The 11554-nt window shown below is 33.0% G+C and overlaps 1 protein-coding gene across 2 annotated transcripts; it reads right to left on the bottom strand.

Moving 5' to 3' along the window:
* Positions 1–1155: 1155 nt before the first annotated feature.
* On the bottom strand, positions 1156–11304 carry LOC134712127 (mitochondrial amidoxime-reducing component 1-like). 2 transcript variants are annotated; one of them, XM_063573301.1, is made up of 7 exons: positions 11077–11304; positions 7597–7776; positions 7172–7346; positions 6153–6293; positions 5412–5476; positions 4379–4453; positions 1156–1371 (listed from the first exon to the last, which is right to left on the bottom strand). In XM_063573301.1, exons 1-7 carry the CDS (start codon positions 11289–11291, stop codon positions 1269–1271), a joined length of 954 nt encoding a protein of 317 aa, XP_063429371.1. In that variant the 5' UTR covers positions 11292–11304; the 3' UTR covers positions 1156–1268. The 2 variants fall into 2 exon arrangements, with proteins under 2 accessions (XP_063429371.1, XP_063429370.1); XM_063573300.1 differs by having other exon boundaries at positions 1158–1377.
* Between the last annotated feature and the right edge of the window lie 250 nt (positions 11305–11554).

Here is an 11554-nt window from a genome sequence, read left to right as displayed (position 1 = left end):
ACAACGCATTTAAAACGTTTGGTATAGTTTTTTTTTTATTAGTGTTGTCTTTATTTATTTATTAAGTAACCAATCTCGTAGACTAGTCTGATTTTCTTGTAACATACATTAGTCCCAAAATAAAATTATTAAAATAAATAAATTTCTTAAAAAGCACTCTGTTTAAGTTTTTTTGTAAGCAGAAAAACGAAAATATGACCTGCCTGTGTTCTGAGAGAAAAAAAATTATTTATGTATAATACACTATGTTTTGATTTCTATATATTTAGGACAAGAAACTATATTACCGAGATTCAATTAAATGTGCTATTTAACCCTTATATGTCGGTTCAAAGCTCAGAAGAGATTATAACATGTCCTTATTTGGAAACTATGCCGATTCTAAATAAAGCTATTATTCATGTATTCATTATTTGACAAAACACACAACTTTGAAGTCATCTAACACCTAGGACAAAGCCCTCGGACGTCAGTCGACATACAACTCCTCCATCAGAATATACAATCATTGTAAATAATGAACACCTGTTGAAAACTCAAGAACAATTTCCTTTCATCTTCAATCAATATGCATAAACATGATAAATATCAGCAATAAACAAATAAAAAGATAAAAACATTTACATTTCAATTTTCTTTTCCTCTTGTTTGATTTCAGTTCTCTGTATTTTGTCAATATTTTCAGGACAATGATGCACAAATAATTCATTTTGCGAGCTTAATATATATTGCACGAAAAGAGTTTTAAAAAACAAATTATAAGATAAATAATATGTTCTAAACACAAGGGAAAGTAATCTCATAATACAATAATTAAACATAATACTGGCTGTTACATAATAGATGATAAAATAAATATGTAAATAATGTTTAATTTTTTTCTATCAATTTTAACTTTCTTGTCGCTAAAATTATTTTCTTTTGCATATTATTTTAATATTTATTGCAATAATTAATTTTAATTATAAAAAGTATGTTTTCTTGTCGCTAAATAGTTTCTTGTCGCTTGTTGTCGCTAAAATAATTCTTGTTGTCGCTTGTTGACGCTTGTTGTCGCTAAAATTCTTGTTGTCGCTAATTAGTGAGACCGGACAAAACATACAAATTGGAAGATGCAATTATATATTAACTTGTGTCGTATGTATAGTCATAAACATAACTTTATTGTTATTATTAGAAGTTATAATTTATTTTTAGCCGGAGTGTATACTTGTAGTCTTGATTAAGTGACTTCCGTATTCTATGGTGATTGTTTCACAGTAACATTCCTACTTCCTAATCACATACACTGGGTCGCCAACATTAATTTCACCTTCTATGTCAATAGCTGCATTCACTCCGAAAAATGGAACAATACCGTCCATTACGCACCTGTAACTGGAAGAAAAATTACCATTCAAATAATTTAACTACAAAAATAAACTCACCATAGATACTAGGCTTCAAATTTTGTACGTGCATTTTTTTCACAAAAGACTCATCAGTGACGCTCAAATTACAAAATTTGATCAGGCCAAATAAAGTACGAAGTTGACGAGCATTGAAGAACCAAAATTCAGAAAGGTTTTGCCAAAAATTCAGCCATAATGAATACATGCAATTCGCTAAGGAGAATAGTTAAAGCCTCGGTCACACCTTACCGGATAGCTCGAACGGACACCTAACGGATAAAAAAAAGTTATCCGTTGACAAAATTTTTATCCGTTGGGAGTCCGTTGGTGAAACGGATACATACCGGACAGAACGGACGTCGAACGTACATCCAACGGACGAGTACCGGATAAAACGGACACCTAATGGAAGCGTAACGGATAAAACGGATGAACAAAATAATCTGAAAATTAAAGGCAATAAACCATCTAAAAATTAAAGGCAATAAACCATCTGAAAAATTAAAAGAAATAAACCATCTGAAAATTAAAGGCGCGTCAGATGGACATGGTATCTAGTATATATGTTATAATATTTGCTTCTGGGAAATTCTGGTCAGTAGGACATTTATCAAGGTCACACGTACCAAACAAATTGAACAATTTATCCGGGTTTTTTTTACATTTCTTCACACGAAAGTCACTTTTTGAGTTAACTGGTTTAGTTGATTTTATTTTGTATTGCGTCTTGTTTAGCATGATATGTGTGCAAATATAGAGCTCCTCTGATTAAAAAAAATCAAGGTAGGAGCAGTGTGGTAATTCAGTCTTATAGAGTTTAAGTTGATTTTCTGAATTTGTTTATATTATGTACCTCTGGTATGAAAACGGATGTGGTGTTATGCGGAACTCTCCATCCGTACTGCATGCTACGATATTTTGCTCCAGAAGCAAGGTGTCTAAGTGTAATTGCTAACTTGAGTCCTGGTTCCAGCGGATTTCTGTAAAAGGTATGCTGCTTGGCTTTGCGAGGCCCAACCTGCTGCAATATCTCGTCGAACATCTCTGTGGGCATTCGAAGGAAGTGTACAAAGGAATGCCGATCCTCCTGCCTAAGTTCGGTCATGAGTTGGTCATATAGACCAAAACTGCGTCGTCTTTCAGGACTAAGCCATGGTCGTGTCCACCATCTCCTTTGTCTTCTCCTCTCGACAGCTAAAAGGTTTATATTTGCTACATTTAAGTTGAGTCTGGCCTGAATAAGAGCTGCTTGATAGCGAAGACGTGCTCTTACTCCAAGATCCATCACGAATAATAAATAGTCATGACACTCAAGAAAATCTAACATACCATATATTGGCATTTCTAACGCGAAATTTCAATTGACATTTGTCCGTTTTACATCTAGTATTTTTGAATTTTATGCATTTCTAATGCATATTTTGTTTTTTATGTATATAATTTTTCAACTTCTCTGAAACCTTTGTAATTGCATGGTTTTATGAGAATAAACAATCAGTAGGCATCCGTTTGACGTTCTTTGGTGAATTGGTCTACCGGATCTCCAACGGATGCATAACGGACACGTGACGGATACAAAACGGACGAGTACCGTACAAAACGGACGCCTAACGGACGTACAACGGACATTTTATCCGTTGGACGTCCGTTCAAAGTTTTGAACATGCTCAAAATTTTCCACCGGACGAACGGACGTCAACGGATAAAACGGACGCTTAACGGACACACAACGGATATGGACGGACGCCTAACGGATAAGAACGGACGTCTAACGGACATCAACGGATTGACAAAAAGTTATCCGTTAGGCGTCCGTTCGAGCTATCCGGTAAGGTGTGACCGAGGCTTAACAAATCTATCAAATGACTTCAGTGACATTTAGATATTCTTGACATATTTGGAAACCAGAGGCCTATTTCACTAAAATCTTACGAGAATAAATTATCGCAAATCATGGCCATTTCAGTATACCTTACGATACATTTTTGTCGTTAGATTTTTTGATGATTTTTTATTTAGATGAACCGTTTACCTTGCAAAATTGAAATAAGAGACAATTTCTCAACGACTTTAAGAATAATTACTACAATAACGGGTCAGCAAATAATCTATGTCATATTAGCATGATTGTAGATATTGTATACCAATCTTGTATGATGTAAACAGTTTCTACCCATCTATCATAATTTTCAGATAGAGTCCACGAAAAATATTTTAAAAAGTCGTCTTTTACAGGCAATAACTCCTTAATGGAGACAACAGATAGTAAAGGTCATATCCGCATTTTTATAGATCTTTTATTTCTGATAATTTTTGTTTACAGTTAGACAAAAATCGTTATTTACAGCAGCGCTTGCATGTGAAGTATATATCTTCCAGTTCATGCGATCATCTAGGGCTTGCATTATTTCATTGATACAGAGTTGCTGCTCACAAGGAAGCTATTAAACCAAGAGATTTAAGTGGTGAAATTGAAATTCTATAGGCTCCGTTCGCTTCCAAAACACTTTCGCACTCTACACGAGTTGATTGACCATTATGGAATATCTTTAACAGGTGACGACGGATATGATCCAATTGTCGTAACCATATGTTCTATCCTGGCGGCTATGTTTGTAAACTGACTGGGGATAAACAAAAATATCATACTTGATAACATAAAGATCATTCAACCAACATTGGCTTGAATTGGTTCTGTACTTTCAGAGGAGTGATGGTAATAGCTCCCTTAGGCCATGGTCATATGGGCCAGGTGCGGTAAAAAGGTAATGTTTAGAATATTATAATATGTACATCAGATTTATAAAGATACATCGGCATTTTCATATTTTCGTGATAAGTCCGTCACTATAAAAAGTCTCTCAATAATGCAACAGCTATCAATGTCGATATATTTTCACAGTCTGTGATATCACATTAGAAAACACATGGAAATACATTAGATTTTAAACGCTAATTCAGACCGTCATACATTCCAATTTACTTACGACTTTAAAGTTGCAAGGGGTTGTCTTCTAGAGTCCTTTTCTCCCATTGCAGGATCAACTGTTGTTAAGCTACATCTAAAATAATACATATTAGTCAACATATACAAAAAGAAGATGTGGTTTGATTGCCAATGATACATTTCTCCACAAGAGATCAAACGACACAGAAATTAACAAGAATAGGTAACTGTGCAGCCTTAAACAATGAGCAAATCCCATACCGCATAGTCAGCTATAAAAGCCCCCGAAATGAAAAATGTAAAACAATTCAAACGAGAAAACTAAAGGCCTTATTTATGTAAAAAAATGAACGAAAAACAAATATGTAACACATCAACTAATGACTTATTCACAGACCGGCCCTGACTTGGGTCGGTCACATTTACACAGATTTGTGGCGGAGAAAAACATGTAAGGGGGATCCCAAACCCTCCCCTAACATATTGGCTTGTTTTAAAGATTTCTTAAACTTCTATGTGAAACATTTATATATACGTATTCAATGTCTGCTATCATTATAGATTCGAAAAAGACAGCGAGACAGGAGCTTAAATTTGAATTAGAACTACTCAGTGTATACTTATATCACCTCTTTCAGCTTAATATGTGCGTAGTCAATCGCTATTCTCAGCATAACGGCGGAGAATGCAGCTAATTCTATGAAAAGTCCAGCTTAGTCATCCGGGAAGCAAAAACTCACATGTTGTTTGTTTGTATCAAATAATTGCCCAACATATTGAAACAGTAAATACAGGAGTATCCACTATGTTCTATGTCTAGTTACGATGAAAATTTTGATTGATCAATAGTGAACTTAATCACAAACTGTACAGTACACCCTTTGACTATTTTCAGGTGAAGACTTGTAAATTGACAATTATCTTTCAAAGCTTACTTTCTAAAAACATGACCGGTGTTATTTAGCCATTTTCCCCTCATGCCAGTCCCCCCCCACCCCCCCCACCCCCCCCCCCCCCCCGAGGATTGACCGTTTGATACTAATTCAAATTATGATAGTAATCATAGTACTTACCTATCGCATAAATCCAACATCCTCATGTACACTGAATTGCCAATTTTCATTTCTGCCCAGTTGTCCTGTAACAAACAAAAAACGTTTGTTAAGACAATTGTTTGATAATTTTGACTGAAAAATCTAAATCACCAGTTACTCATTGTACAACTATAACACCCCAGCTTTTTAGGTTTTTCTTCTTCAGTTGTTTTACTTCAAACATTGATTACATAATTTTGCCTTCATTCCGGTAACATACAACTAAAATATATTTATTTCTCGATCTCAGGATCATTTAATTCCATTTCTATTGTATTGACCTGAAGCCAATAAGTTTTTGTTTAACCAAATACAAACTTCATACAACTGTTGATAACTGTATTAACCGGTTTCTAAGGTAAAAAAGATTATTGAGTCTTAATTCTGTACCTGGCCTAATGATTTAAAGAATTATATACCAGAAAATCATTTCGTAAGCGCCATCCTCATCAAATGAGTGGAAATGCTTTAAATTCATTGAATTCTTACCTTGTTTACTTTTTTATTTCTCTCCGCTTCGTTAGTATCCAATTTCCGGTGGCGATGATACACAATGGAAATACACAAATTACAATAATGACTTGTTACTAACCATTTCATATCCACTAAAAAAATCTATCTACAACTACGGCTCCTAATACTATGTTATACTTTCAATAAAAGAGTGATAATGAATCTTTTTTTAAACTTCATGTATTGCATGATGAAGAAACTAGTTACCTCGTCGTATGGACCACAGCCGTCTATAGTAATGTTTGGTCTAAATCTCGTCATTGTAACCTTCTTTTCTAGTCTGGTATTGAGATCGTCTAAAGATGACTGCGATAGTATCATATAAGCACCAAAGTTGGCAAAGGCACTCTGAAGATTGTATAATTAAAGTGTGTTTAATATCATACGTATAATAAAATATAAAGTGTCATAGTATGAAAGAGCAGAAATGCGCATATGCAATCCTTGAGTTAATTTTGTTATAAAGTGAAATATTTATATACCTTTAAAAATATCATTACAAAAAGACCTTTTAAACTTGAAGACAGTATCATATTTTGCAACATCGTAGCATAACTCCACATATAGCGTATATATATTTTTAATATGTTTGAGAAGAACTTTCAACGAGTAGGTTTGGTGTAGGCATATCATGTTAAGCTATATCAGAATTCCATTAGAAATAATTGACTGTATATTGTGAAAATACAGATTTGAAAGGAGAAAATATATTTGTATTATAGACACATTTTAACCAACATAAATTACAGATCATTTCAAACCACTGACACTTCTATTAATCGTAAATTGAATGAATGATTGACTTGTCTTTTGGTGTCATAAAATGCAATATGGGATCAACAACTATATAACTACCATAATAAGCTTCATATACTATTAGTACCATGCATTTGAAACTTGAATTACAAATTATGTGCCATTGTGTATTTCCTTGTTCAAATTTAATGTTATTTGCACTCTGCAGGTTTTTCATTTTGGTTATCAGTTTTCAGAAGTAAGGTCTAGATATACACAGAGGGTTAGGGTATGCGCACGTAAACTGATTTAACTCAATGACATTTAATGATGTGCCTCAACTAAATCAGAAGTCGGGAGTTGGTTGGTGATACCTGTTTTCAATATCTTTTTTTTTTATGTATAAACGTATTTTTTTATGTCCATAGTACAATTAATGAGTACTCAGGTTACATATATATGCTATAACAAATATATATATATATATATACCAGATCTCCTTCAACAGCGGGATTGCCGAATTTTTTCATTGCTAAAGAGGTATCCCTTTTTTCCATGGATGATGTTGACACAACTATGGAAGGTCCGTCATAACCAAGATATTTAACTATCCAACTTTCCGCATCCTCTCCACAATATAAACCAGTTATATATGCATTCAAAACTCTAAAAAGCATTTGTACTTGTGACATGTATGACATACTGGATATTTAACACATGCATTGTTAGACATAATTGTAGTCATAACAAAAAAAACCAACTAATTAAGCTTTTGCTATTACATGGTTAACTCAGGGGATATTGTTTTTATTTGATGCCCGACTCGTCAAACAAAACACCTCCATCGCGATTCCAATAAAAAGCCTGGTTTGTTACCCTTTTGTCATTTAAACTAAACTTATCATTGTAAACAAACCTGCATTTTACCAGCTTTGAACTTTTGTCGATGGGTGGACATTTTGGCAAGACTAAAGTTGGCATCCCTGGTGCATCGAGAAGAAGATTGTCACCATCTGATGATGGTTTTATCAAAACTAATTTTGGGTCCTGTCGGGCAGACAAAAAAGCTCCACTCCGTCGTATTACCATCCAGTGTCTGAAAAAAAATTACATATTATTTTTTTCAATGTTTTCTCCCCCTTGTTTTCTATATTTCGCACATCCTTGATTGCGTAGCCTTTATAACATACCGGGTACTTCGCAAACAATTTTTTTTTGCATCGCTAAATTGTCTTTAAATTCTGTACCAGCTGTTTTAAGTAATTTGAATTTTAAAAAATAAATCCCAGCATTTTTCAGTTGCTTCAAACAAGGATTGCATAGCCTCACTTCAAATTAGCAAATAACCATAGAATACCTGACGCAATGTACCTTCGCAGTATAACTATGCACTTAACCAATAAGTTACGTTATCTTTATCATAAATTTTGGTATGATTAGCACCATGCAAAGTGTAACTTTTGTCAGAGATGGAGGATGTTTATTAACATAAAAAAAGATGTTGTATGATTGCCAATGAAACAACGATGTGTTATGATTGATAAAAGACAACTATCAATCATAGCTCAAATGCAGTGGATTTCAGAAACTTTAGGCCACTGTATATCGTTTAATAGTCTTAAAGACAGCTATAAAAGACCCCAATATGACAAAATTCAAATAAATTCAAACGAAAAAAAAAAACAACAATGGCTCGATTTACGAAAAACAATTAACAAAACAAAAATATGACAAATGCTTCCATTTATCACTGAGTTGTTTTTATTTGGTCTTCATGAAGTCAAGCTGTGATTTATAACAAAAATGGAATAAAAGTACAATAAGAAAGGTACAATAAGTCTATTTGGATGACCAATCCAGAAATACCTATCATTTGAGTTAGCATAAGCTTTGACGAAATATTTTAAAATAATTTCACATGTAAATCAACTAGTATGGTTCATTTCTTGACTGAAATGAAGTATTATTATACCCAACAGGATGTATATATAATTTGTAAGTCTTATAACACAATAGAATGGAAACGGAAAGGTGCTGTCATAAATTATCTATTTGTTAAATACCCTTTAAAATTAATTTTGATCTGTTATTTTGTTTAAATATATATTTTAATTATTTTATTATTACGAATGCACCGACTTTGATAGCGAATTAAAAGCGGGTTTTTAAAATATATATACATATACTATTTGAATCCAAGTGAAAATCATATGTTTTAATATGACTATGGGGGTAGTCTATAGGGGCCTCCTATCAGTTTATTTTCAGTAAGTTGTTGTTTTGGTAAATTGTGTATATGTCTATGTATTAATGCACGTCTCGTTAATAGTATTCCATGTATATATATATATTACCCTTCTACAACGAAATTTGTTTGACATGCACACGTATAAAATTGCAATTTTTATCCAACGCAGTCATAGGTTTGAACGTAGTTTTCAATTTAGACTCGTTTATATTTTTTGTTTGGGCATGTATCATATTTTCCCTCCAGATTATATGATCCGTTCATCCTATATATTGACTCTTAAAATTCAAGAGTTAATCTAAAAATGAGGGTACTTTCTCTAAAAATGAGGGTACTTTTTATATGGCCTTCCAAATACCGTTTCGATCCCTAACATCACTGAAGAGACATTTATTGTCGAAATCCGGATATGGTGTACTAAAGAAATATTAACGCCGAAGTTTGTGGCTCTACATTCTGTCCACAAGTTAACATTTTTTTTTTTTTTATCGTGACGTATTAAATTTATATTGAGATCCATTTTGTAACATCTTGTGATCAATTTTATTTGGCAATCGCCAATGGCAGTCAGCAGGTTTAAAGAACATCAGTTGTTCGACCTGTTAGTCAAATGCGTTTTGTTTAAATATACTTTTTCACTCTTTTGGTCTTTTGGAAAATGTTGTTTGTGCTGTTTTTAGACCCTTCTACAACGAAATTTGTTTGACATGCACACGTATAAAAATTGCAATTTTTATCCAACGCAGTCATAGGTTTGAACGTAGTTTTCAATTTAGACTCGTTTATATTTTTTGTTTGGGCATGTATCATATTTTCCCTCCAGATTATATGATCCGTTCATCCTATATATTGACTCTTAAAATTCAAGAGTTAATCTAAAAATGAGGGTACTTTCTCTAAAAATGAGGGTACTTTTTATATGGCCTTCCAAATACCGTTTCGATCCCTAACATCACTGAAGAGACATTTATTGTCGAAATCCGGATATGGTGTACTAAAGAAATATTGACGCCGAAGTTTGTGGCTCTACATTCTGTCCACAAGTTAACAATTTTTTTTTTTTATCGTGACGTATTAAATTTATATTGAGATCCATTTTGTAACATCTTGTGATCAATTTTATTTGGCAATCGCCAATGGCAGTCAGCAGGGTTAAAGAACATCAGTTGTTCGACCTGTTAGTCAAATGCGTTTTGTTTAAATATACTTTTTCACTCTTTTGGTCTTTTGGAAAATGTTGTTTGTGCTGTTTTTAGACCCTTCTACAACGAAATTTGTTTGACATGCACACGTATAAAAATTGCAATTTTTATCCAACGCAGTCATAGGTTTGAACGTAGTTTTCAATTTAGACTCGTTTATATTTTTTGTTTGGGCATGTATCATATTTTCCCTCCAGATTATATGATCCGTTCATCCTATATATTGACTCTTAAAATTCAAGAGTTAATCTAAAAATGAGGGTACTTTCTCTAAAAATGAGGGTACTTTTTATATGGCCTTCCAAATACCGTTTCGATCCCTAACATCACTGAAGAGACATTTATTGTCGAAATCCGGATATGGTGTACTAAAGAAATATTGACGCCGAAGTTTGTGGCTCTACATTCTGTCCACAAGTTAACAATTTTTTTTTTTTATCGTGACGTATTAAATTTATATTGAGATCCATTTTGTAACATCTTGTGATCAATTTTATTTGGCAATCGCCAATGGCAGTCAGCAGGGTTAAAGAACATCAGTTGTTCGACCTGTTAGTCAAATGCGTTTTGTTTAAATATACTTTTTCACTCTTTTGGTCTTTTGGAAAATGTTGTTTGTGCTGTTTTTAGACCCTTCTACAACGAAATTTGTTTGACATGCACACGTATAAAAATTGCAATTTTTATCCAACGCAGTCATATGTTTGAACGTAGTTTTCAATTTAGACTCGTATATATATATATATATATATATCCTTTAACAAACAGAGGTTTTGCTTCGTTTAACTTTTACTGTCTGTGCCGCTCCGCTAGTATCGACGCCTTTCAAAATATAAACAACTTTCTATATATAACTTTATAAATTTGATTACGAAATCCATATCAATAAATACAATTTCAAAGCATGCACATGTGCAAGAATAACATAAAACACATTTGAACTAACCTGTCTGTAATGTTGTTGTAATGTAATCCTGTAATTGTACATTTTGCCGTGTCAAGGTGTATTGGACCACCAGATTTAACAGGAAACTGATTTATTGATTTTATTGTCCCAATTTTTTCAAACTTTTGAAGTTTTTTACGTCTGCAATAAAATAAAAATGCAAATTTTGCAGAGGAAATTGATACAATGGCAATGAACACAGTGCTATCTGACATGATGTGTGTATCATTTACCACACAATTAAAGACCAAAAAGAACACTTTATAAATATCACGTACGACCTTTAAGAAAAGTAAGCCACCATATCTAATTTTAACGTTATCATCTGCTTCATAATTGACATAATTTCACAGCTTATTTGGGTCACGACGTCTGCTTAATTTTGTAGAACTTATATAAATAATTTATTACTTATTAAAATAGTTGTGGCGATCTGTTATCGTGTAATAAAACTGATTTAGATTGGTAAATATGGCAG

The sequence above is a fragment of the Mytilus trossulus genome, chromosome 3 (genome assembly GCF_036588685.1).
Source record: "Mytilus trossulus isolate FHL-02 chromosome 3, PNRI_Mtr1.1.1.hap1, whole genome shotgun sequence".
NCBI lineage: Eukaryota > Metazoa > Mollusca > Bivalvia > Mytilida > Mytilidae > Mytilus > Mytilus trossulus.
Note: the sequence above shows the minus strand (reverse complement) of the source record. Positions and strands in the feature narration are given on the sequence as shown.